At 38.3% G+C, this 27,786-nt stretch overlaps 1 protein-coding gene across 14 annotated transcripts in view; it reads right to left on the bottom strand.

Moving 5' to 3' along the window:
* Positions 1-27,786, bottom strand: part of PDE4DIP (phosphodiesterase 4D interacting protein) — a 232,141-nt gene that overhangs the window by 32,697 nt on the left and 171,658 nt on the right. For 7 of the 14 annotated variants that reach the window (XR_004260208.1, XM_032249565.1, XM_032249568.1 and 4 more), the window contains exons 13-19: positions 24,922-25,013; positions 21,456-21,572; positions 21,093-21,230; positions 19,644-19,756; positions 18,126-18,268; positions 7,516-7,604; positions 1,280-1,512 (exon numbers count right to left, since the gene is read on the bottom strand). Coding sequence is in view for 13 of the 14 variants with exons in the window: in XM_032249565.1 (XP_032105456.1) it covers positions 1,280-1,512; positions 7,516-7,604; positions 18,126-18,268; positions 19,644-19,756; positions 21,093-21,230; positions 21,456-21,572; positions 24,922-25,013 (925 nt within the window). In the remaining variant the exon portion in view is untranslated. Of the gene's footprint in view, positions 1-1,279; positions 1,513-5,595; positions 7,234-7,515; positions 7,605-18,125; positions 18,269-19,643; positions 19,757-21,092; positions 21,231-21,455; positions 21,573-24,921; positions 25,014-27,786 lie in introns of those variants that run through there. The other 7 variants (XM_032249574.1, XM_032249576.1, XM_032249575.1 and 4 more) reach the window with 2 other exon arrangements.

Genomic DNA, 27,786 nt, shown 5'->3' with positions numbered 1-27,786 from the left:
TTACAAACAAATAGAAGAAAAACTCAACAAAACCTTCTAAAAAGGAGAACAACATGTAAGATTCTAACCTCCACCCAACTTACAGTATCAGTGATTCTGTAGGTTGGGTGGAGGGTTGAACAAACCAGTTTCAGGTTAGGAACTCTGAGGACAAAGGAAAATAATCCACGGGGCTATCTACAGATGGTTTGATTGCAGGTTCAACTAGAGACTCAAAAGAGATGTACTGTTCTCACCCATAACAACTCAATCAAGTTTATACATACAAAAATTTAACTAAAATTATACGCTTTAAGTAGAACTTAAGGAAAAAGTTATGATAATTCAAAGCAAAAGAACCAGCACCTAGAATAATCACAAGAATTTTTAAAAAATTGTTTGACAAAGTATATGGTATAGAAGCAAGGTTTAGATGTTAGAAATTGGGAGCCACAGACTATTATGCAATCTTGAGCAAGTCACTTGAAACTTTAGAGGCCTGAGTTTCCTTAACTATGAAACAAGGGCATGAGGCTGGATGCCAAGGTCCTCTTCAAAGTGCTAACATTATCCAGGGGAGTTTAAGTGGCATGCAATGTGCAGGGAAACAACAGGGCATGATTTAGAAGTTGTGCAGCTATGCTTTAGACAAGCAGGGATGATCATGGTCCTGGGAGTGCATGAGTTAATGGGTCAGCCCTACAGTACCAGCATGTGCTGCAACTATCTTTTCACAAAAAGCCATCAAAGACAGAGTGGCCAACCTAACCAATGAATGAGCTATCTGCTACTTTTGTAAAATTACTAAAACAGCAGAGATTATTAAAATTGATATTCTATTATTCAAAGACTTCTGAGCAAGAGCTGAGAGGAGAGGGAGGGGCCTCTATAGAAATCCTCCTCCTCTGTGGACTCTTCTGGTTCTGTATACAGAAGTGAAACATATTAGGTAGCAGGGATTCCTTATATGTTTCAGTCAGTTAAAAAGACCAATACCAATCATGTAACAAGGAGGTTTCCACCATGACTGTCATATGTATGATTGACAGATGCACAATAATAGTAGGCATTGTTATATTGAATTAAGACCAGATTTATTTGAATAATAAAAGGTGATTACCATTAGCCAATATTACTTACTTCTATCTAAAGAATTTGTAGAAATATTAATGCATGGAGCCTGGGATATGGACCAAGTAGCCCCTTGGCAGCATGAATGTCTTGGTCGCAGCAAGGCAAGGCCCTTGGCTATGATGCCTCATGACCTGCAAGCTCCCCTTCTCTGGGAAGAATGTCCTACCTGATGTGAGACACAGAGGAGAATCCTGCTTCCTCAATTTGAGCCTTTAGCTCCTTCAGTTCCTCCTCAGTTTTCCTCTTCTCTTCTAAGTGCTGGTGGAGCTCAGCTCTCAGGTGGAGCATTTCTTCCTGAAGACACCTGTTACTGTCCCCTCCCATTGGGGAAGGAGGGGAAAAAGATGGGTTCTGGGTCTCCACAGTTGCCAGACTTTTTTCCAAAGCCACCTTGACAAGCTGAAAGAAAATCATGGTTTGAAGAAGTTAGGGTACTAAAGAGGACCCAAGAGAAACATGAGATTGCAAAGGCAGCTTTCAATGAGGAGAAAAAAAAAAAAAGCAGATCTAAAATGAACTCCTACCCAGAACCTCCTTAGTCAGGCATAAGAGCCCTGGGAACTGGTTTGGGTGGGAAGGACACACCAAATGAGCAGGAGGAATTTCCCCATGGAGAAGAGGAGAATCCAGAGACCGTGTGGGTGAAAAGCACATAAGAAATTAAAGACAAATGCAAACAGACAAGGTTTAAACAGGACTGGAAGGTGTGAATGTGGTGATTATTCACTTCCTGAGGAGGCCGAGTCCTGAGAGTTTTCTCACAAGTCAAGAAGCTCCGTCAGCTCCACAATACTTGAGTGCTGGATGGCAGAGATGATGGCTTAAGATATCAGGGTGCAAAGCCTGAGGCCCTGCCTGTAACTCTGACTCTCTCAAGGACAACTGAGAGGGAAGACTCAGGGCACTGGGGAAACAGTCAGCAGACATAGTCACAGAATTAGAACAAGGTGGAGCTACAGCGAAGGCAACATCAACTTATTTGATTGGCAGAAGAATCACACTAGAGCTACTGAGAGGTGGAGGTTGCCAAGCAGCCAACCTCACTTTTTGGTTATTATCTTTGTGCCAATGCTGCCAGACAAACTCTCTACAAATCTAAGCATGTGGAAGAAACAGAGGCAGGAACAATTACCCAGCACCCTTCTACTTCTTGAGGATACTCTTGAAGTTATTCATCAATATTTTAATTAAAGCAGATCGTATGGTTTTTCCTCAAATGAGAATTTGTTAACTTTTAGACTTTGTTATTGTTCCCTTCAGGCTTATCTTTGGTCTTTTCTCATGTTTTAAAAAGTATAGAAATCAAAATCTGAGTATGATGATTTACTTAACATATGACTGATTACTTTAGTACAAGGAGTTCCTGCCTGTCTGTCCAGTATTAATCTTAATATGTCCCAATGTCACATTGGCTTCTTTTTAGTCTCAGTGGCAGCATTTGGAGCTTTGACTTAACTTCAGGTCAATTTTGACCTCTGAATATTCCAGCCCTTCCCCACAGCTGTTTCTGGGTCATGTTGTTTTCTTTTATCACTATAAATATTGTGACTTGTAATTGTCACTTACAAATTTATTCTGGCTCTACTGAATCATTCCCCAATAACCCAAGTCATCCAAATATTTGATGTGCATATCCACAAATCATGTAGTGGCCCCTGATGGGGGATGATTTGAAGAATTAATTATATGTTTTATATCTCCATTCAGGTCACCAATACATTGAACAGAGCAGGACCCAGAGCAGCTAACATGGATCAATGATTGACAGAGCTGCTTGGGTTGGCACAAAGCCTCTGACTTTTGCTACTCCCCACCCATAACAAAGCATGTTCAAATCTAGGTCACAGGATTGTGGTAGCGTTGATTCACAGTATACATGTGTAATGGTGTTCAGTAGCATAGCAGTTGAGGTTATGAAGAGATGTGCACCCATGTCAAAGAAGAAAGATTCTTCCACAAAGCCACTCAATTCCCAGGCACCCAGTCTTACTTGGGCTTTGTGAGCCTGAGATTTGGCAGGCTCCTGGAAATGTCTGCCTCTAAGCCTCTGCTGCGAGGCTTCATCAGGCTGGTGGCCATCTCCAATATGTGTCCCCTAGCATTTGTGACAAAATAAAGGAAGGGGTAGCAAATGAAATAACTTCTGAAAGCTTATGATCCCACCCCTCATTTACACTATGAGATGTTATCATTCTATATAAACTCTTTCCAACTAACTTAACTAAAATGCACTTTGCCATTAGTCTTGAATGTGGGCACAGCATTATTCTTTTCTAAGCCTTAAGGGTTCCTTCAGCTTAAAAATAATGTCTAACTTTAATGAAGTTTACCAATTTTTAAAGTGCCTTCTGGGTATATGTTAGCTTGTTCTATTGTTTCAATATACCTATTTTCTTGAAAAAGAAAAAAATTTGAACCATGAATGTTAACACCAGAAAAACCTGAAGGTACATCTGATCTAATTTCCCACTTTAAAGTGAGAAAATCAGATCGCCTAGGGATCTGATATTTACCCAGGCTAATTTGTGTTTTCCTATTTCCATCTCAAAGTGGACTTTATTTGACTAAGTTAAAGTTTTAAATGTAAATGCCTGAGAAGTAACTCAGGATCTAGCCTTTTCATTAGTTTTCATCATGTATGAAAAGCAAATATTTCTTTCCCCGAAATGAAACCCCAGGGCTTCCAGTATTTGTAGTGATGGTGTGACTCCATTAGGTGTATTTTTAATTATAGCTCTCATACTGGTTATTTTTTTCACGTTTTCTAACTCACTTGTGATATTGCTTCCATATAATTCAGGTTTTTGTGCACTGGGTTTCCACTGACCCCACAAAGGCCTATCTGCAAATCTGATAGCCTGTTTGAATGGCATTCGTTTTTACCCTACTGCTTCATATCTATCACAATGTTAAGTCAGTTGTCATCATTAAGACATTAAAAATTAGCTTTTCTCAAATGCTCAGCATCGCTAACCATCAGGGAAATGCAAATTAAAACCATAATAAGATATCACCTCATACCTGATAGAATGGCTTTTATCAAAAAGGTGAGTGATAAGTGTTAGAGATAATGCAGAGAACACATTGTGGACAGGTATGTAAATTAGTACAGCTGCTGTGGAAAACAGTATGGAGTTTCCTCAAAAAACTAAAAATTGAATCTACCCTATGATCCAGTAATCCCATTCCTGCGTATGTATCCAAGGGAACTGAAATGAATATGTTAAAGCTATATCTGCACTCTCATGTTCATTGCAGCATTGTTCATAATAGCCAAGATATAGAACCAACCCAGGTCCTTCAGTAGATGAATGGGTAAAGAAAAGGTGGCAGATGATACACAATGGAATACTATTTAACCTTAGAGTGTCAGGGGATAGGTCCTGTCATTTGTGACATGAATGACTTTGAAGGACATTATGCTTAGTGAAATAAGCCAGGCATAGAAAGACAAATGCCATACAATCCCACCTATGTGTGGAATCTAATAAAGTGGAACTCGTAGAAGCAGTAAGTAGAATGGTGGTCACTAGAGGCTGGTAGAATGGGGAGGGAGAGTAGAGGGAGTTGTTGATCAAAGGTATCTACAGAAAGAACAGGTGTGAAGATATATTGCATAGCAAGGTAATTCTAGTCAACAATAATGCATATTTCAAAATAAGAGTGAATTTCCAACGTTTCACCATCAAAAATGATAGGTAGGCGATGAATATGTTAATTACCTTGGTTTAATCATTCCATATTGTGTGTGTGTGTGTGTGTGTGTGTGTGTGTGTATAACCATATCATATCTCATAAATGTATACAATTATGATTTGTCAATCAAAAATAACTAATTGTTTTAAATAGCTTTTTAAAAGTTTATCACACTTTGTTTACTAACGTCTGTTCTTTGTATTTGAATTTTGTTTTTTTTTTTTTCTTTAAAAGGTGGGGTCTCATTATGTTGCCCAGGCTGGCCCTGAACTCCTGGGCTCAAGAGATTCTCTTACCTCAGCCTCCTGAGTAGCTGCGACTATAGGTCTGCACTATCTGGGCTTAAATCTTTATTCTTGATTAACTTTTTCTCTATTACAAAAGTTCAAATAAAAAATTCAATGGTTGATCAGTCTAGTTTATTTCACAGCATTTCATACGTACTTATAGATCTTACATCTGCTTGAGAATAGAATTTTGGGTGAGATAATCTAGGGAAAATTATTATCATGGCCAGACTTGAGGCTTCCTGAGGTGGCTGAGTCCAAAAAATAAGGAGGAAGCAACTTGTATTGGCTAAAAAGTGATTCTCACCTTGGAAGAAAGATAAGTTGGAGTGTCTATTAGGGAAAGTATACAAACACTTGGAGTAGGAAGGGAGCTTGGTGTCAAGCAAAAGTTTAACCTTCCAAGGACACAACAAGGAGAAGCTCAAAATCTATCTTAAGGGACCATTTTCCTGGAAATAAGCAAACAAATTTTGAAAATCTGGACACAAAAACAGTTATGGCAAAGTAACCTTTATTTAATTGGTAGCAGGAGAGTCACAGCCTCAAACTCCAGAAAAGATGAAGTAAATTTGCAATGACTTCATACACCAAGATTCCTCCTGCCCAAAGCTGAAGATGTATCTTCAAGGAAAGGTGATTAAAAGAAAAATGGTGCTTCCCCAAGCGATTCTTCCATCCAGCAGGCATATACTTTGTCTATCATGAGTGAAGACCTGATTCAAAGGCATTTTAACTGATAATTACACTAAGCATCTCCTATGCCAAGTAATGTGGCAAGTATTGTGAGGGAAATACAAATCCCCTAATGTAAAAAGTTCATTCCAAGGTGGGCTGACCTTCTCAAAATGGGGGCTGGTCAGGTTCTCCATGCCAGGGTACAGGGAAGAAGGCTGAAGAAGAAGCACTCTACAAATCAGTTTGCCTACAATGAAGAATTAGAGCAAATGTCTTGCAATACCAGGAGTACTTCAGATCCTATCAATCAGAATCTGACTGTCTTCATATCTGTGTCTCCTGTTCATTTATTCTAAGTTAACTGTCCCACAGTCATTATAACCATCAGTGACCAGCCAACCTCCAAATCTAGCTCTCTTAGAGTAGACATTTGTTCATCCTGCAGGCCCCTCTCCCTCACCCAAGATCCTCAATGAAATCAGAGACTGAGGGCAGAGGGATCTGTCTGGAGGGACAGAGGTGTACATAAGTAAAGTCACAACCATGGGTAAGGAGGACTCAGGAGAAGCTGTTGAAGCAAAAGGAGGAGTGGAGCTCATGCAAGCACTCAAGGGAGAAGGGAAGGTCAGGTACAGCTATAGCAACAAGAAGGTGATCCTACTGTAAGGTAAAGAAACTGCTGAGAATGTGATGTATCCTAGACAACTACTCAGGTCCCCAAGTGCCAAATCCCAAAAGATCTGAGGACATTCACTTGGGCTCTTCTTATTGGTTAATTCGACATCTCCTCTTTTTCCTATGCAGAAGACATACAGATAAACCCAGAAAGCCTCATTTCTTGAGAAAGCCTCATTTTCTTTTTTTGAAGAGTTTTCCTAATAGCACCAAGAAAGCTATCACTGGAAAGTCCAGCTGCTTGTGCAGGATATCTACCAATGATTCACTTTCTCCTTAAGAATCATAGGCACAGCCCATCTAGGAGACAAGATTGCTAAATGGCACAGACGAAGTGGAGACATTATAGGAGTTCCAATGAGTGCTGTGGGATCACTATCGGTGACTTAATCTCTGAGGTCCAGAATATCCACTCTTGTAACATGCTGGTTACATCTTCGCTGATGGTAGGTGGAAACGATGTTTCAGCCTTGGGTACCAAGCTCTGAGGTTTGACAGGGGATTGCTGTTGAAGTACCATCTGCTGATGACTGAGTCACCATGACCTCAGTGGTTTGTCAGGTTGCATAAGGTTCTCTTTGTATACTGAGATTTCACTGAGAAAGATCCTTGCTTTGGAAGCATTCCAGTCCTCGGAGTTTCTCCCCAAGCAGGTTCTCTGCCCTGCCACCTCCCCGAGCAGCCCTTCGATGACTCTCTGTCTTCTATGGAGCATTTCAGTTACAAAAAGCCCAAAGGGAATGTGTCCACTGTCTTGCACATAAAATCTCTTCTGAAGCTATAGCTACAGAGAATAAATAGGGGCAAAGGTGGGTAGGATAAGGCAGGAAGCAATAAAGAAATAGACATAATACAAACCAAAGGGTGGATTGGAGAGAAAAATGGGGTGAAGGTATGGGTTGGAAAGGCAGCTGCGAAGCTCAAGAACAGGAAGACATCTGAGAAGAGGTTTATATAAAAAGATATCTTCTCACTCTAGGTCCACAAGGGCTGCAGGAGACCATGAGACCTCAGGAGGGCTGTGCGTCATCCACCCTGGAAACCCCAGACCCTGACACTGACTTACTTGCTGGTGGCTATTGCGTGCGGCCTCCTCCTCAATACTGTCAGTGAACTCAGTGCTTGCATCTTCGGTGTCATCCCCTGCAGCCGCACCTGGAAATAAGTACAGAAAAGAAGCGTGATTCCCTTCACAGGCAGCAGGTAACATTACACTCTTTCTGCTAGCCACCTCTGATTTCTTCCTTTCTCCATTTACAAGGGGAAGAAATTCTCCCTAGACAGCAGGGCTGGCAAGAAAAATAAAACCAAGCTTTCTTTTTGTATCACAGACACTTTCTTACTAATACTCAAGCCTGATCCTCACAGCATCAGCTGACTTTGCCTGCACAGACCCATTCCTAAGGAGCCGACTGTCAGATGCACTGGTTACCCCACTCCCATGTCAAGAAAGCCTGAATGATCCCCACTGCCTGGCTACATAACAACTTTCTCTTCCAAACATGTGTCCGGCATGCCTAACCCTTTCCCCACTGAGTGCCTGGAGATTAGAGCTGCTCTGATTCTCTCAGCGGTATCTGTTGTTGGGATCAGTTGTCCATAGGGTGAAAATTTCTCTGAAGAACTTCCCTTTGGGGATCCTGTGTCCTAGTAAGGCTCAGGTCAAGTCAAGATTCAAGACACCCAATGATTCAGCTGTTCCGTAATTATGTCCTCTAACCTCCCTTCCTCCTCACCTGTCTCAAGCTCTTATTCTACGCAGACATGCTTTGCCTGAAGGGTTTCTCACACTGCTTTATCCATATGGAATTTAACCCATCCTTTCATTCTCCAAAGATGGACACAGCCACCCTAGGGCCCAAACATCTACACCTCACTCTAAGGTACAAGTAGCTGCAGTCTGTGGTATGGGCAAAGGTCTAGGGCAGCACTGACTCAGAGAACTTTCTGCAAGGACAGCGATGTTCTGTACCAGTGTTGCCCAGTCAGTGGACACCATCATATATGGCTACTGAGCATTTGCAATGTGGGTAGTATAGCCCACGTTTCAAAGCATTTTATTTTATTTAAATTAACATATTTAAATGGCTACACGTGGCTAGTGGCTACCCTAGTGGACAACACAAATCTAGGGTGCTTCTTCCTCTTTATATTGGTTAAAATTAAGACTATTCATACAATTTAAGACCAAGAACTATGTTTTATATTACTGTATTTTTCAGGAAGTGTAGAAATTTATTATGGTTAATTTATCAAAGAAAATTTACTGTGACACTCGCTGTGTTTTATAGAACCTGCCCAACTTAAAGAATCTTGAAATCTTGTTCTGATCCTCGCCTCAGCAACCAACCAGTTACAAGTCCACTTCTGGCCACTGGTTAACCTGGACCTCAAAGAGATCAGGTGTTGTGTCCAAGGTTACACAACTAGCCCTGACAAGAGCTGTGCCAACAAGTCAAGTCTCTGGATTCTTGGACAAAAGACACTGTTTCTTTTGGTGACAAATCAGATCTTTATCTTTGCTTCTTCCTCCAAGACCAAAGAACCTTCTGTTGAGTTCAGAAATCTAGGCATGAAAGCCTCTGCTTGAATCATGAGCATTCACTACCCTATACAGATGAGGTTAGCAGGGGCAGTTCACATCTATGAATCTGCAGTGGCCCAGGCTGACCTCATGGAAGTGCTAAGAGGTCGTAAGTGAGCTGCGATAACAGCTTAGGTTTCCTAATCTACATCATGAACTTTGTGTTAACTTTGGATCAAGGGAGGGTCCTGTTCAGTGAAGCCCTGTCCACAAGGCACCTCTACCACTCAGCATCCTAAGAGGTCTGTGGCAGACAGTGTACAATAGGAATTTCCAATGCATATTCATTCAAACCAACCCCAGAACCATCTCACTCAGGATACTAGCTGAGTAGAGATGTATGACACATTCCTTAATCTTTGGCTGCGTTACAAACTCACTGAACCCAGGATGCTAATTTACCTAGGACTTCCATATCATGTTATGCTTACTTTGGAAAATCTTTCCCTGTATGACAGTAGCGATCACAATCTTTTATGTTTTTCCAGCAAAGGAAATGAGTTGTCCCACTCAGTGACAGAATTCTCTCACTCAGTGACAGCAAACAGACTGTTCATATTGTTTCTCTTTTGAACACAGGGGTAGGACCCTGTAGTTGAAGAAAGCTCAGCTCTGTGAGGTCAGGTTCCTCATCCCCCTACCATTGTTGCTGGACTGTGTTGCCATGCTGGGTCCACATCCCAGGGCCATTCCTGCCAGGTTCCAGAAGTGGGGATTAGAAAGGGTGACTGTCACTGGTCTTGAAGGTTTTTATCTGATACTTTCTGCCCTCCACTTATCTTTGGCAGCCTTTCTGGTATCACGTCTGCATTCTTAGATAATGTTCCTTCTTATTTCACTTAAAAGCAGGATGCTATGATTCTGATCTCATCAGGAATTAGGTGGAGACAAATAACGCTCATCTCATCTAAACACTCTGCTACACAGGGGCTTCGTTGCTCCCCCTTCTTTCTCTTTTAAGTTAGCTCACAGGCTTCTTCCATGATGGCAGCTTTAAGGGTTGTTCAGCCTTCCACCAATTTAAATTAAAATGCTGAAACATTTTTTTTCCATATTTGAGGGATAAAGCTAAAAAATTTATAGAAGATATGGGAATAAAAGAGTAAATTATCTCATACGAGGTCCTGTATATAAGTTTACATTAGACATCTTTTACCATTTTCCATTTTTTTAAAAAATGAGAACTTCTCTTTTTGGGTGATACGCTTTTCTAAACTATTACAGCACAACAAAACACTATCTTCAGAACTAACTTGGAATACTTTGAATTTCTAATTTAAAGGTATCTATGTTTTTATATTGATGACTCTTCCACTTACTTTTTGATAAAATACAAAATAGTCTGCCACCTGTAGTTTCTCTAAAAGCTAAGAATCTGTTCATTTAAAGTTAACTTGCTTCTTTGAGATTAAGTTTCACATGTTAGACTGGCAGTTTTATTAAAAACTTTTATTTAAGGCTTTAATAAAAGTTCTCAACTTGTGGTTCTTAGAAGTTTCTAGGCTCTGAACAACACAAAATGGGGGTGATACCAAAATTTCTCTTGTTTAGATTTAGAAAATTATTTTCTATCAGCTATCTAAAGCTACAAAGTACACAAAAATGTGCCTCTAAAACATAAGACCACAAAATCCTTAGGTGAAAATTTCAGCATTATGCAAAAATAAGGTACTCTTATCACTGAGGCAAAAATTCATACTTTTGTAGAATTTTTAAATGGAGTATAGCATAATAATTAAGAACATGAACTATGGAGACAGACTGTCTAGATTTGAATTGTGCTTTTTTGTGTTATTTATATCACTTTAGGCAAGTCATAACCTTTTCATAACTAAGTTTCTTCATTTAATTAGAGTTAAGAGCACTATCCACTCCAGACTGCTGTGAACTTTAAAGGGTTTGCTGATTTTGAAGTGCTTAGTGCTTGGTACACAGTGTGTACTCAATAAACATCATCCTTAAACAATGTTATTATTATTGTTATTGTTAGTAAACTGAAGTGGTCCATGGGCTTATAAGTTGAAGGCTGAGAAAGCTGAAGGCCACAGAACCTAAATATCATCAGCAGAAGGAAGTCTTATACCTGATGCTATTATTTGGATGATCTTGATTGATTCTACCTACATGTCTTCATTTCTGAATACTTGTTTCCCCAGCAGGAGGCCTGAAATAACACTCTGTGCTCTCTGCCTTACATGACATTGAAAAAGGAAAGAACTGTCAGTAAAGTAGGCTGAACTCTTTGGAACAGGTGCCTTACAAAAAGGAGTAATCATCATTAAATGATAATTGTCTTAAAACTCCAACATGCATAAATAAGCCTTGGGGGAAAATTCACACCTTACTTTTTTTGTTGTTTTGTTTTGTTTTGCTTTAGAGATAAGGTCTCACTACATTGCCCAGTCTGGTCTTGAACTGCTGGGCTCAAGGGATCCTCCCGCCTCAGCCTCCAAGTACCTGACTACAGGTGCATGCCACCACACCTAGCTCATGACGTATTAATTCTTTAGTAATGAGTCCAAACTGGGTGGAATCAAGATCATTTCCCCCAAATTCTACTCTCTAGTCATTATTATTTCCCTTTAAGCCATTAATATGGGATCAACAGAAAAGGAGTGATGTTTTTCCACAGTTACTTAGAACATAGCCAGAGGTCATTTTATCAATTTTAAAAGGTGATCTGAAGAACCGAAAAGGCCAAATCATAATCTAAAATACTTTTGTGGGTATGAAATCCCACTAGAATTCTGGAAAGTGTTTCTACTTCTCTAAAAGGGTAGTTATTCAATACAACTACAGTCTTCTATCCTTAGAAGCATGAATAAGTTGGCCGTGCTATGTTCTTTCCTTTGGTGCTGGGCCCTTGTGTCCGACACTCTCAGCCCCATCTGACTTTCACTCTCAGGTACTCTGCCATGCGTTCCTTGTAAGAACGCTCATGCTTCCATGTCATGAACCAACTACTGCTGACTTTAATATTATGGTGCTGTAAGAGAGAATCAAGTTAAAGAGGCCTCCTATCAAACCACAATTTCACCTGCACACATTCCCTTCAGGATCCTAAGAAAATTATTAAGATTCCATATAGTCCTTCACAGTTTTTGCTAAGAAATAAAATTCTCTAGACAGATGCTGGTTGGGGAACAAAGTAGGAGAAAACTGCTGTCTGCAGTCAAACCCCTTACGGCATATCTTTGTCTTTAAATTGCAACATCTCTTAAGTCGCCATAGGGCTTTCCAGCTCTTATTTTGGAAAGTAGCCGTTTTAAGTGACATTTAAGGCCAAATCATAATCTAAAATACTTTTGGGGGCATGAAATCCCACTAGAATTCTGGAAAGAGTTTCTACTTCTCTAAAAGGGTAATTATTCAGTACAACTACAGTCTTCTATCCTTAGGCTAACCAAGGCACAGGTAACTTAGGACTTCTGGGCAGGCCAGGAGACACGACTGCTATACCTATTCTGTGATGCCATAATTCTGTAATGTCAAGAAATTATTTCTGCTCACGGTCTCATTTTTTCTTTGAAGAACACGAGAAACAGGCTTTTCTAAGAATGTTTAGAGATAGCACTGCCCACCACAGTTGGCTCCTTAAACCTCTGTCATGCTTTCTGCTATTCTCCTACAGCGAAGAAAGCAAGGAAGGGTTCTTAAGGTAAAGAAGCCTATGTTACATTTCTGGTGAAAGTGTAATACTGTTTCTTTAGTCTCACTTCTTTGACAGGAGAAAAATTCAGGTTTCTTCTTCCTTCCTTTAGTTAAATAAATACTTATTCTATGAGCCTTGCTTTGACTTGGAATTTAGCAAATAATCAATAGACTGATTCTCCTATAAGGGGAAAAAAAGCTACAAGCTTTCTCTACTTCTTTTTTTATAAATCTCTTAAGAATAAAACCAAATAGTTTCTGTTGGCCTTTGACAATTTTATTGGATAAGTAACAATTTTTTGTGTCTCAGCTAAGATAGCTAAAATTCTAACAGTTATATATATAAAAGTACACTCAAATTACAGCACAAATGTTAACACAAATTAACAGCATAGTGCCACGAAGAAATGAAAAATATACAGCTTATTTTGGTGGGGAAATAGTCCTGGAAACAATGTAATGCCAAGTTTCTGATCATTTAACATATCACTCACCTCCTTCTTCATCTGCAGTTATGAATCACTTTTTATTTATTTATTTATTTATTTATTTATGACCGAGTTTCACTCTTGTTGCCCAGGCTGGAGTGCAATGGTGTGATCTCGGCTCACTGCAACCTCCACCTCCCAGGTTCAAGCATGAAGTTATGAATCACTTTAATTATTCTCAACAACCCACAAAATTTTAAGTAAAAATTAGTAAGACTTCATGGACATTGATAGAAACTCATAATTTATCAAACATGCTGGTATATACACATGCCTCCGAAGGTTATAGATTGAAAGAGGTCAATATCTTGAAGCTATGACTTTGCTTATTATAAAAAGAAGCACTACATATTCATGTTATATACTAAAAGTAAATCTACAAGGAAGCCAATTTGGTTTATATACTTAAAACCCCTATTCTTCATATTATTTTAAATAAAACATTTTCTGATGTTGCTGAACTTTCTATTTTACCCTTCCAGTTTTACTAAGAGGAAAACAGTATGATAAAGATTTTTCCTTCTGGAATTTGACTTTAAGCAACAAAAAGGGAGAGTAACACAAAAATAGTCAGGATACCCCCGGATAACTTTAATTATTCTTATTTGGAACCTGGTAGAATAAGTATTGTCAGGGCCACAGTTTTGTGTTTCCTTCCATTTCCCATTCTTTGTTGGAGGCAAGTTACAATGCTTTTTTTTTTTTTTTTTTAGAAAACTCATCTTGGCTCGGGTGATTACATAGGAAGAAGTCAAAGACTTACCTTCTGTTAGCACTTAGACTACTTAAAAGCAACAGGCTTGTTATTTGATCATAATAAAGTTTTAACAAAGCTACTGGTGTAAATGGTGAGAAAGTGGCTTAAATCCACATTCTAAAACACATTAAAACTGAAATTATTACCCTACAGAAATCACTCCAATATATTATCCTATTGACTCATTCTTTATTACTGTTTTGCCATATTCAAGTTTCAAATTTCCAGCTATTCTTTCTATGGTACAAATGGTTCCAAGCTACCAAAGAGAAAAGAAAAGTTCACTGAGCTTTAACCCTGAGAGAACTAAAATTCTCTGTGCTTGTATCTCACAGGATACATCTAGAAAAGAAAACTAATTTAAATAGTTCTATCTCTAGTTCAACTTCTACAAGGTAAAATGGAAGATGAACATTAAGTATGTGGGTTACTAATATTTCTTCCTAACTTCACAGGAAGTTTGTCACCTTTCCTTGCAGGATACAGACTGTAAACCTGCAGAACACTACAAGAGGCCCTATTTGAAAAGGCCACGTGAGCTTTTCAGGGATGCCAAATGTCAAGCTTCTGTGACTATTTCACATAAAAGACCACGAAACGAGAAAACAAGTTTATCCTATCAATGGGAACTATTGTTTTCTAATACTACCTCAAGAAAAGAAAAAGTTATTAAATTATTGTTCTAAGGTTTATAGTCCAAAGGAAAGTGACTAGGTAGCTCAGTTAACCTTTATTTCTCAATGAAAGGGACAATTTTCAGTATAATGTGATCTGCTCCTCCTTTCCACAATCAGAAGACTCCAGATCCAACTGGAAGATCAACATAGAGAGAACTGAAATCAGTTTTCCTGAACTGTTTTTGAAGCTATAAGCCAAACATGTCATGACCCAGACACTGCATTAGGAGGATAAATGAGCATAAAAAATGATGTCTTTTATGCATATTTGCCACACAGTTTACTTATGTATAAACTGTGTTTATACTAAAGAACCCTCAAGGAAACTAATTCGTATGGTTAGGAACTAATATCCTATACAGGTTAAGATTTTCTGGATCCTTAATATATCTCTTACTATAAATAATGCAACAGAAATATCTTTTAAAAATACAAATAAGGAAAAATGTAATTCCCCTAAGAAACAAAGGTACTAAAAATATTACTGCTGTCCACAACTGAATGAAGAGAAAAGGGTGTGGAGAAGGTTGAGTGACAGTTAAGAGTAAACACTATCAAAGGAAAACCCTGACATACTAACATAGCCCAATAATGTCTTTTCAAAAAAGCTATAACTTGGCCATCTGAAAAGAGAACATCAGGCAAAATGTTGACTTATACTAGGTACTAATAATCATCAAATTTCAATACTGAGGGACAGTGTGGGGGGGAGGTTGGGGAAGGATAACATTGTGAGAAATGCCTGATGTAGGTGACGGGGGGATGGAGGCAGAAAACCACCATGGCGTGTGTGTACCTATGCAACAATACTGCAAGATCTGTACATGTACCCCAGAACTTAAAGTACAATAAAAAAAAAGCTTTCAATAGAAAACAGTTCAGCGATAGCATCTGTCTAAGGACATCCATTTCATTCATTAAATAAGTCCTCTTGAAGGTTCTTTTCAACTCTTTTCAAGTCTATAGTTCCAAAACCTACAGACTTCATCTACTCTGACTCTTACAACCATTACTCTGCATTATTTGCTATTAAAGGAAACATGAGAAAAACAAAATCTATAATATGGATTTTTTTCTCAATTTAAGTTCTATGCTTCCAATTAAGCATGACCTAAGTAAAAATTTACTTCATTATTTTTATATGAAGATAATTTTTATTCAATTACAAGGTTCTATAAGCACACGATGCTTTACCTAAAATTATTGTGATGTTGAAAATGACTAGCAAAGGTAGAATAACCCAGTATGAGAAAGAGTCTGTGCACCTGAAGAGAAAATGGAATATTATATCATGTGAAATATGACTAAATGATGTGTCTAACCACAGCATGACCTATGTATGGATTATAAACATTTATCACACTCATGCTCTCTAATCAGACGGCACATTATCATACAAAATTGTTAGACCAGCAAGCTCTCTCCAGATAGCACTATTTGCAAGCCTCATTCCAGCTATCTAGACCAGAAAAAGTTAGTACCATATTTTAGTTACATTTATGACATTAAGGTCAGACTTTTAATTTATCCGTCTATCAGTCTACTCTTGCTGGAGGTTGACAGAAGTAGGGGTGATTATTAACATAAACTGTAATCACTATGAGCCATTAGAAACCAAGATTCACCCAGCACTGAATCTTAACTGCAGACTCAGGCAGCTTCCTTGGTCTATTAGCAAAATTAAGGAAAGACGTTCCCTAAATGTCTTGTTGTAATGACAGGACAAACTAGTGTTTGATAGGTTGATATTTCTACAGCTCCACTACCTTCATACTTACTTCTGGAAAGTTACAAAAAATTTTGTGCAAGAAAGGGTCTCTTCAAATTGGGAGACTAAGAAAAGTGGATGGATCTGTCTATACTTCTTATCTCCTTCCTTAAATGACTCTTTTTTCCTCAAAAGCCATTGAAACTGAAATGACAGATTCATTAAGAGTAAGGATTATGGCTGTCAATCTTTTGCAAATTACTTAATCAGAAGATTTCAGAGTGCTTCTCCAGTAGAACATTTTCTTTCTGTCTACTCTAGTTTGATGCTCTGTTATAGACACAGCTAAAGTTACAGAAACAGATGAAATCTAGGATGTAATACAAGCCATGTCAACATGTGAAAGAAATAGTGACACGTAAAAAAAAAAAGAAGGAAAAAAATCACTGTGCCCCACTTAGTTTAGAAAGATATTCAGTCACATTTATTGTGCTAGAAAGTCTCAATCCCTGTTCCCAAATTTCATGTTTAAAGTAACTGAAATCTCAGCTTCTAACCTAGGAAACTTACAACCAGCAGAAATAAAAACAAATTCATGATGTTGAACACACAAATCTACAAAGCAATCTTGGTTACTTTTCATACTCTTGACATTCAAGACATCAGAAATACAATCTCCAGTGCCCCTCTCCTTATACCTGTCATGTTGCCACAAGAAAGCATTGAGACAACGATTAAAAACTATAAACATACATCTGTGACATTTCTTTCTAAATGATTCAAGCACTTCAAAGCCTGAAGCCTATTACTTATTTTTATATGGAGAAATGTATACAGACTAAATAATGAAAAACATAGGACCCTATTTCGTGCCACAAATGGAAGAAGCAATATCCTCCTTAGGCTATAATGAGTTATTTAGTGAAACACTGAATGTAAAGAGGGATACTACATTTGAAATTATCTTTGTAAACAGAGAATTGTGACTCTGGAAGACCATTCTAGAAGTCATGTTCTGACTAAACAGCATCCCTTGGTTTTAAAAAACTGAAAGGAATCAATAAAGAAAAAAATTTAAATAGAATTTAATCTGTACCAAATCTAATTTCACTAGTGTACAACGATCAAGTCTGAGACAGTATTACAGGTAAAAGTTTACTACGATCACTTTCACAGTTTTTGCCTCTGTTCTTTACCTTCCCAATATGTGCAGTCTACTATTACAAGTCTACTCTCCTGGTTTTGATTATCTTCTGATAAGGATTATATCACTTTTGCGAAGTCACTCTTACAGACTCTCAATCTCTTTCTTGCTCTCTCATCTTAAAACTTATATTCTTTTGATTTAAAAAACGCTCTCACTCAAAGAGGAGTTGACTGAATGGCAAAAATAATACACACACATGCATTTATGACATGATATGGAACATGTGAAATGGATTGTGAAAGTGGGGGAGGAATAAACTTTATTGGCCCACAGAAGGGATGAGGGAATGAGGAGGGGCTAGGGATAAGAATGAATAAAAGTGAAAAACTAAAACAAAATGATTTAAAATGTGCAAATACACTTTGCAACCTCCACCATTCAGTTTAGGGATTGATATGTATGTACAGTGAGATCCATGTAGGCTAAAGTGAGTTTCACTTTGTAGTTGATGCTACTTGTACCAGTTCTATCATTAGTAAGCCACCATTTAATTCTGCCAAAGTCAGACAGGGATCTTTCTGGTTAGTGCAAACAAGGTTTCCATCCTGGGCTGCAGTCAGACCCGCCAGTGCTCAGTAGGCATGCTTGTGATGAATTCGCACACCTTCCAGTTCCCCACCTCCAATGGCGGCCAGGGTCTCCAGCCTGTTTAAGCGCTCCAGGCTTCTTCCAAGAACTTCTTCTAGCCGACTGCGTAACACCTGAGCCCCTTCCAGTTCCACCTGCAGACTTCGGTCTCTCTCAGAGCTGATTAAACATGCCATACGGAAGGAAAATGGATTAGCCATCAACTGTAGTGAGTCCACATTTGCTTCCAAAGAACCATCAATGCCACTTTGAGCCACATGACTTTCTAAAGTAATCGTTCTCCAGGACACAATAAATGAATGTAGTCTTTGTGTGGCATTTGTGTTCACTGCTGACAGATTATGAAGGACTGTTCCTTTTTTAAAAAGCATGCCCCTTATGCTAGATTCTGGGCCAATTTCACATGAAATTATAGCTCCTAAGACAGCTCACACCGCTATAGCCCAAGCAAGAGAAATCTCATTATTTGACGAAAAGCTTTTTTTCTCTGAAAAACTAAAACTCAGGAAAAACTAAATATAAACTGGAACAAGACTCAGCCAAGTAGAACCATTACTGAAGACGGTGTGAAAAGGAATCTGATTCATAAAAACTAAAGCTCTAGAGGTTCTTTGAAAAGTAACACAATCAACTGGTCCTATTATACTTTTCCTCTGCCTTCATTTTCCTGGTAGAAAGAAAACATTTTTAAAGCCCAACAATAAATTAGAAGAAACTGAATAGTTAAAAAAAAACTAAAAACAAAAATTGAAAAAGAGTAAAAGGTGCTAAAAAGGAAGGCAAAATGAGAAAAAAAATGAAGAGAATATAAAATGATCCAGAGAGGTATTATATATATGACCAAAAATCAAGAGGCAGAAGAAAAGATATTCATCATGATGGCTATGGGTGGTCCCAGGGTGATATCAGCCATCCCAATGAATATATCTTCTTCAATGACATTAAATGAATATCAGTGCCCTTTATAGCCTTACTTTTTTTTTTTTTTTTTTTTTTTTTGGAGATGGAGTCTCTCTTTGTCACCAGGCTGGAGTGCAGTGGCACGATCTTGTCTCACTGCAACCTCCGCCTTCGGGTTCTAGGAATTCTCCTGCCTCAGCCTCCTGAGTAGCTGGGACTACAGGCGTGCACTACCATGCCCAGTGAATTTTTGTATTTTCAGTAGAGACAGGGAGTAGCCTTACTTTTATAATAGAACAGCCTTTAACATGGATCACAAAAGGAAACAAACATACATTAAGTGCTTACTATATGCAAGGCATTCTTTTAGACACCAAAGCTCTCTTCTCGTTTAATCTCTGTAATCGCTGTATGAAACAGGTACTATTCCCAATTTAAGATTTTAACACTGAGGCTCAGAGCAATCCATAAAACAAATGACAAAGTGGGTAGCCCCAGTAATTGTCCCTGTTTTTTCCCCTTCTTCAGTATCATAAACATCTGCACTTAAGAATAAAAGGCATAAAAAGAATACAATAGTAAAAGAAATAAAAATTTCAACAAAGAATAGAAGGAAAAATAGCCACTCTCTTACCTCTCTGGATGGGCATGGAACTTCACCAGACTGCTATAGAGCTGTCTCTCTGCTTGTAAGGCCTCATTGAGCCGACTCCGTTCATCTACTAGTCCTTCTAGCATCAGCAGCAACTGAGAAAAGAAGAGAGAAGAAGCAATATGCAAATGGCACAGTGGGACATGAAGCCACAGTTAATCCTGAGGAACAGGAAAATGCATTAGCACGTACTAGGACTTAAAAAGTCCACTATCTTAGTACATAACCTTTTGATAGTATTTATAGTTTTCAAATCAATGTCATATTCATTTTTTTTTTAATCTTTAAAACCCTGTAAGGTGGAATTCAAACAAGGGAGCAAAAAGAAGAAAAAGGAGAGAGAAGTTAGAAGCACAGGAAAGCAGCTAAGAGAAAGGAGTAAGAGGGAAACAGGACAGGCAAGAGGGAAACCTATATAATAGGACTTATTAGTATTCTTCATTCATTCAATAAATATTTATTGAGCACCTTCTATGGGACAGACTCTGTTCTAGGTTCTAAGGGAATGCCTACTATCTATTGGAGGAAAAAGACATTCATTAATCATAGACATGTGTCATTGTGAGTGTAATAGTGCTATAAAGATAATGTATAACCAACAGAGAGTTGTTTAAGGTAGTGTTAAAAGCTAGAATGGAGTGGGGTGACTAGTTAGTGAGAAAGATGATAATGGAGACAGGGAGTACAGGCAAGTAAGTCTTTTGGAAAAGTCTGGCATTGAAGAAAGGTTAAACGGGGCTGTAGCTACAAAGACATTTGAGGCAAAGGCAGGGGTTTCTTTCTCTTTTTTTAGACTGGGAGAAATTTGAACATGGTTAAATGCAGACAGAGGAGAAAGATTCAGTTGAGAGGGAGATGACTTACATATGAGTGTGAGGAATAACTATTGGTATGTGTCCAAAACAACTGCTCCTCTTTTCAGAACCACACATGTCAGAAAGAGGCATCTATAGCTACTACTGACCAAAGTAGGAAACTTTAGAGCACAGTTTCTCAATAAATACCATCTATGAAAAACCAATATCATGGTTTATTTCACAGTAGAAAAATAAGGTTTGTGCTGGGCATGGTGGTTTGCACCTGTAGTTCCAGCTACTCAGGAGGCTGAGGCAGGAAGATTCCTTGAGCCCCAGAGTTTGAAGCTGCAGTGAGCCATGATCATACCACTGCACTCCTACTTGGGTGGCACAGTGAGACCTGTCTCAATGTGCTGACTCATGCCTGTATGTAATTCTAGCACTTTGAGGGGCAGCAGAGGGTGGATCACTTGAGGTCGGGAGTTCAAGACCAGCCTGACTAACATGGTGAAACTCTGTCTCTACTAAAAAAGAAAAAAAAATCCTTCTCTCTCTCTCTCTCTCTCTCTATATATATATATAGAAATGTAGACTATATATATATATATATAAAATCTACATTTCAATAACTTACCTGTTGTCTTCGGTTTCCTGAAATTTCTTGACCCTGGGATTCTATTGTGGCAACTTTTTCCCGAAGAAGTAATACTTCCTGGGTCAGGCGTTCCATAGCTGGTATGTCTTCAGGATCAACTAGTTGCATTTGCAGGTCCTAGAAGTCAAAGAATAAGGGTAAACATGAAAATAGTAATAAAAGGATTATTCGGCCAAGGCGCACAGGAACAAATGTTCTTGAAATAGTCTGCTTATACTTTCAAGTGGGATATTGATAAGAACTGGCCAAAGGATTCAATGTGTGCAAATATTGTCTGAAGATGCCCTACAGGTATTCTGAGATGTGAACATTTCCAATGGTCTTTAAAAAGCTTTGAAAGACCTTTATGAGATCTTCTTTAATCTGTACGTTCCTGGTCAGAGACTCCATATCAGCAGCCTGCACCTGCAGCTCTTCTTCTTGCACAGCCATCATGGACTGTAGAGCAGAAAGTTCCATCTGTGAAAAGAGGAATCGATATCTGCCATGTTTACATTTTAACACAGAGGCAAATGCTTTTGCATATCATATCACTATCAGCCAGTAATGCAAGACAAAATGAGACAAGAATTGGGCTCTACAGGATCAAATAAAAAATCCATGCAGTATGGTAACAAAGGACGTTTTATGGGAAGATGTAATAGTTGCTTTTAATGATGTCTTCCACTTTAGCTGGCACTACCAAACACATCAAATTTGTTTAACAAGCTTATTATGATACGGAAAAAGAATGGTGACCATTAGCAGAAGCAGGAAGAGATGAAGTTTTTACGTATGTACTTCAGCTAACAGATGAAAAAATGATAGCATTAGGACATCTCCATTTTGCAACACTTAATGAATTAATGGATTAGACACCAAACCACAAAAGCTGCTAACATCACAAGAGATCACCAAACATTACATGCCTCCAGATGGAAGAGTATGCTACCGCCTCTGAAGGAATCCTGCCAAAAGCTAGCGCTACATGCCCTGAACTTTCAGTGTTCTCAACAGAAAGTGACAAATACTTGGTTATGACAAAGTTTATTAAAACTCATGATAATAGGCTGGGTGCCATGGCTCATACCTGTAATCCCAGCACTTTGGGAGGCAGAGGCAGGCAGATCATGAGGTCAGGAGTTTGAGACCAGCCTGACCAAAATGATGAAACCCTGTCTCTACTAAAAATACAGAAATTAGCCGGGCGTGGTGTTGCATGCCAGTAATCCCAGCTACTCAGGAGGCTGAGGCAAGAGAATCACTTGAACCCAGGAGGTGGAGGTTGCAGTGAGCTGAGATCATGCCACTGCATTCCAGCCTGGGTGACAGAGCAAGACTCTGTCTCGAAAAAAAAAAAAAATTTGATAATAACCATACTTGCTAACATTTACTGTGCTCTGGGATCTCTAATAAATGCTTTGTATATATTTAAAGTGGGAAAAGTAGTTTCCTGCCTACTTTTCAAGTACGTTCCTGCCTACTTTTCCCACTTTAATATCTGTCATTTTACTACTCACTCATCACTCCGTAGGCACATTCAACGTTTTTTGTTCTAGGAACACCAGACTTTCTCTTAACTCAGGGCCTTTACAACTACTACTCCCCTGGCCTGAAATATCTTTCCCAGGGCTGCCTCCTTCTCATCCTCAGGTCCTAGCTTATGTGTTATCTGCTCAGAGAAGCCTTCTTTGGCCACCCTATTTAAGACGGTCTCCATCTATATTACTTTCTATCATTTCCCTCATATCACTTACCATAATCTGTAATATTTATTTATTAACTATATCTCCCCAGTAGAAATTAACTACATAGAGCCAGAGACCTTATTGATTTCATTCACTACCTCATCTCCAGCACTAGCCCAAGTTTAGAGACAGTACCCATGTAGCTAATGAATGAATGAAGGAGTGAATCCTCACAACAATCCTATAAGATAACTCCTCTTTGATTTGTTCATAAGGTGAATTTTTCTACTCTTCAATTTACAGACAAGGTGATTGAGTCTGAGAGAAATTAAGGAACTTGTTCAAAAACCACAGGGCTAGCTAGCAAGTGGCAAATCCAGAACGTGAACTCAGGGAAGCTGACTCAGAGGTAGCAGGCTATAATGTCTTCCCAGTAGATATCACATATCCATACAGTCTTTATGGTAAGGGTAAGTTGTTTTAAATAAACCCTTTAAAGAAATTTAGCAATAGCTAAATATCATCCCCTCAAAATACCCATTCATAGGCATTAGAATTTCATTTATGATTCTGAAAATAGGACAGAACCAAAAAGTAACATTACTCTGGATTTGGTATATATGAGAAAAACAGGAAGAACATGTGGAAACTAAAATATCTGACGTGAATAATCAGATAACGGCTAAGGTAGAAGTTCAAAAAGGAAGGGAGACTAGGGGATTTTTAAAATTGGTATTTCTTAAATGCCACACATTCTCATATCCTAAAAACTAATTGAGTCATAAAACATGAGTCTGTTTGTAAGCAGAAATATGGTAATAAAATCAAAAGATAAAATATGTTAATTCTGTCACAAATACAAACACAGGTTTTATATTCTAGATCTAGCTGTGGCAAAAGGTAGAAAAAAACTAAGGAGCTATTTAGACTAGCTAGCTAAACTTAATTTAGGAAGCCACAACACTGACTGATCTTCTAAAAGAGATGCCAGAGTAACAAACAGGCTTTTAGTTTTAGACTGTAACTCTGCACTACGATCCTCATATTTTTTCAACATCGTAGTTGAATATGCAAGTCATTGTGGAGGAAAGGCAGGGTAAGGGAATCTCTAAGGCTGAAAGGCCTCTTCTAAAAAAATTGATGATAACTCTATGCTAGAGAGAGTTAAAGTGTAAGATGGGAAAAATGTGTTCTAGGAAATGAATCTTCTTAGGAAGTATGTGAAGTCACAAAAATCTGGAGTTTGAATCATACCTTTGGCATTTATTAGTTACATAACTATTCTCCACTCCCATTTTAAAAGAGAAATCTGTTTCAGCTTCCTCATCTATAATTGGGTTGACACTACTTACTTCGTGTAGAGTTGTAAGCATTAGTGCTAGCACAGTACATTGCATATAAATATTCAAAAACATCGATTATACTCAAGTTTCTCGTTTCATGTTTCTAAAACTAATTTCATGGGTCTAATGTCATAACTAAGCAGCAATCACACAACACTTTCTTTTTTCTTTTTTTTTAACACTTCCTTTTTTCACTAGTGCTTTCTTCTTCTTCTTCTTCTTCTTATTATTATTATTACTATTATTTGGAGGCGAAATTTCACTCTTGTTGCCTAGGCTGGAGTGTGATGGCATGATCTCAGCTCACTGCAACCTCTGCCTCCAGGGTTCAAGTGATTCTCCTGCCTCAGCCTCCTGAGTAGCTGGGATTGCAGGCACCCACTGCCATACCTGGCTAATTTTTGTATTTTTAGTAGAGATGGGATTTTGCCATATTGGCCAGGCTGGTCTCAAACACCTGACCTCAAGTGATCCACCCACCTCAGCTTCCCAAAGTGCTGGGATTACAGGCATGAGCCACTGCACCTGGCCTTTACAATTATTTTATTCCAGTTAGCAATGGGGAGAGAGCGTTGCATTTTTCCAGCACTTAATATGGTCCCAATATAAAAACAGGAGTATCTTGTTGAGATTATGTATACGAAAAATAACTTATATTTTTCCCCCAAAAGAAAAAAGTTATACCTGGCATTTGGACTCAGATATTATACTTGGAGAATTATATACTTTTAAATATAAACTATTTTGAAAGAAAAAATCATAGGGATTTAAAAATTAAGACTTGACTAGAAAGCTCACCTGACTTTCTCTTTCTTTTTTAGCCATGAGTTCAAGTTCCTCTTTGGCATTACTCAGTTCTTTCTCCAGCCCTGCCACTGTGTCCAAGTCTCCTAAAATGAAAATAGAGTGCTAGTTTTAATTGCTATTAACATAATGTAATATCTGCTGCCTCCTTTGAGTAATTTACCAAGAACATATTCCAATAATAAGAAAAAATAAAACATATACACAGGTTGTTCTTTGTAGCATTATTTATAATGGCAAAATACTGCAATCATCTTACATGCTATAATGAAAAGACTGAATAAACTATAGTATATTCACAGATGGCACTACAGACTGCTGTAAGAAAAAGAATAAGAATGATCTTTATGAAATTATATGGAGTGATTTTGAGACTCTGAGAATATGTTAAGTAAAACAAACTATGTGCTTAAGAATACATCTAAGGTAGCAGGTTTTATATTAGGAAAAGGGGGAATAAGAATGTACATATAAGTATCACATACACAAAGATGATTCATTTGCTTATTTTTGCAGAAAGACAAACAGAAAGAATAACCCAGGAATGAAACTGATTACCTTCAGGAGATAAGCGGAAACAGGAGAAAAGGGATAGGGAAAGAGATGGGACATCTGAGTATATAATCTTATATACTGGAGTTTTGAACTGTGTTAATGTTTAATTTTTAATATGTAAGTCAGCTTGACAATTAATGGAAGAGAAAAAGCCTAAAATTCAATACTATATAAATAAATGAATCTATATAGCAAACAGATAATAAAACCACCCAGAAGATAATTTAAAAATTAATCCAAATAATTTTTGAACTCACTAACTGAAGACCATCGGTGCAAAATACCCTAAGGATAAAAAGAATTTCAAAAATACCCTAAGGATAAAAAACATTACAAAAAAAAACCTTAAACATTACATAATACATTTATTGTTGATAGTGGTATTTATGTAGTAATTCTGAAACTACTTTTGCATATTATAATATTCTGCAAATGTGTAAATACTTTGAAATGTATTGATGTTATAAGTAACCAGGGCTCTCAAGGAGATAGAAATATGAAATGAGGGAAAAAAAAGCCTATATTGTTAAATTGGAATTACAGAAATCAGTATCAAATCTTCATATGTATACAAATACATACTATATATTTAAAAATATTCATTGCTAGCTCTGTTCACTTAAAAGGGCCTAGAAGCAAAAGATATTCATGTCGCAACGAAGACATTGTGCTCAGATCATAGTCTGTCAATGCCATTACCACCAAAAGGAACCAGGGAGCTCTTTAGGATAATGGCTGATTCTGGGACTGAGGCAGGTGAAGTAAAAGGTAATCATAGAACATCTTATTGTGCCAGAAACTATCAAAGTGCTAAAAAAAAAACCAAAACACAAAAAACAAAGAAAAACCTGATGGGGATATGGCAAAGGGTCAGGGTCAGAGAAACAGCTTGATGAGGCTCCTACTGACCAAATCTGGGTTAATTTGAGGAGTAAAGAAAATAATGAACAAAATAAAGAAGAAATTTTAAAAACAGAAAATCATATATATATTTTTTGAGACTCAGTCTTGTTCTGTCGCCTAAGCTGGTGTACAGTGAGGCAATCTTTCTGTCTCCTGGGTTCAAGCGATTCTTTTGCCTCAGCATCCTGAGTAGCTGCGATTACAGGCATGTGCCACCACACCTGACTAATTTTTGTATTTTCAGTAGAGACGGAGTTTCATCATGTTGGCCAGGCTGGCCTCAAACTCCTGAGATCAAGTGATTGGCTCTCCTGGGCCTCCCAATGTGCTGGGATTAAAGGCATGAGCCACCATTCCCAGCCCTGAAAATCACCATTTTTAAGCTACCAATGTAAGAGTTGGTTCAGGCAAGGCTCAAATGATACTAAAACCACTTAGTGAATGATTGTTGGAAAACAGAACTGTCAACATCTCCAATTCAGCCAGCAGATCACTTATATATTAAGGGAAAATGAACCCTTTACAATGGAGAGATTTGGCAGCTACAACCTTAAACAAGTGACTAATTTTAATATTACCAAGGATGATACAAACTGATTATCATGCACTGATGTGATGCACGAAGAAAGATGTCATCCTGGCTCACACCTGTAATCCCAGCACTTTGGGAGGCCAAGGCAGGTGGATCACTTGAGGCTAGGAGTTCCAGACCAGCCTGGCCAACATGGTGAAACCCCATCTCTCAAAAAAAAAAAAAAAAAAAAAAAAATGCCACTAGCCAAGTACGGTGGCGCATGCCTGTAGTCTTGGCTACTTGGAAGTCTGAGGTGGGAAGATGGCTTGAACTTGGAGGCAGAGGTTGCAATAAGCCAAGATGGTGCCACTGCAATCCAGCCTGGGCAATTTTGAGATTCTGTCTCAAAAAAAAAAAAGTAGGGGGAGAGGGAGAGGGGAAGAGAGGGAGAGGGAGAGAGGGAGAGAGACGGAGACAGACAGAGAGAGACAGAGATGGAGAGGGAGAGGGGGAGGGGGAGAGGGGGAGAGAGGGAGAAGGGGAGATGGGGAGAGGGAGAGGTTGAGTCATCCATGTGGTATTCCTGCCAAAAATGTTTAACTCAAATCTAACCACAAGAAAACAATCACAGCTAAACTGAGGAATATTCACTGGCCTGGATTCTTAAAAAATGCCAATCTCACTAAAAAAAAAAACAAAGCTAGATAATTGTTCTAGATTAGCGACTAAGAGACAGGACAACTAAGCACAATACATAACCCCTGGGTTGGGGGGAACCAAGGTAGCTATACAGAACATTATTGGGACAACAGGAAATCTGATTGTGGACTGTGTATTAGATACTAAGCCTATACCAAGGTTAAATGTTCTGAGTGTGATAATTACAG

Source organism: Sapajus apella, unplaced genomic scaffold (genome assembly GCF_009761245.1).
Source record: "Sapajus apella isolate SASKATOON/1434 unplaced genomic scaffold, GSC_monkey_1.0 scaffold69, whole genome shotgun sequence".
NCBI lineage: Eukaryota > Metazoa > Chordata > Mammalia > Primates > Cebidae > Sapajus > Sapajus apella.
This window is presented reverse-complemented; position numbering and strand designations above follow the sequence as displayed.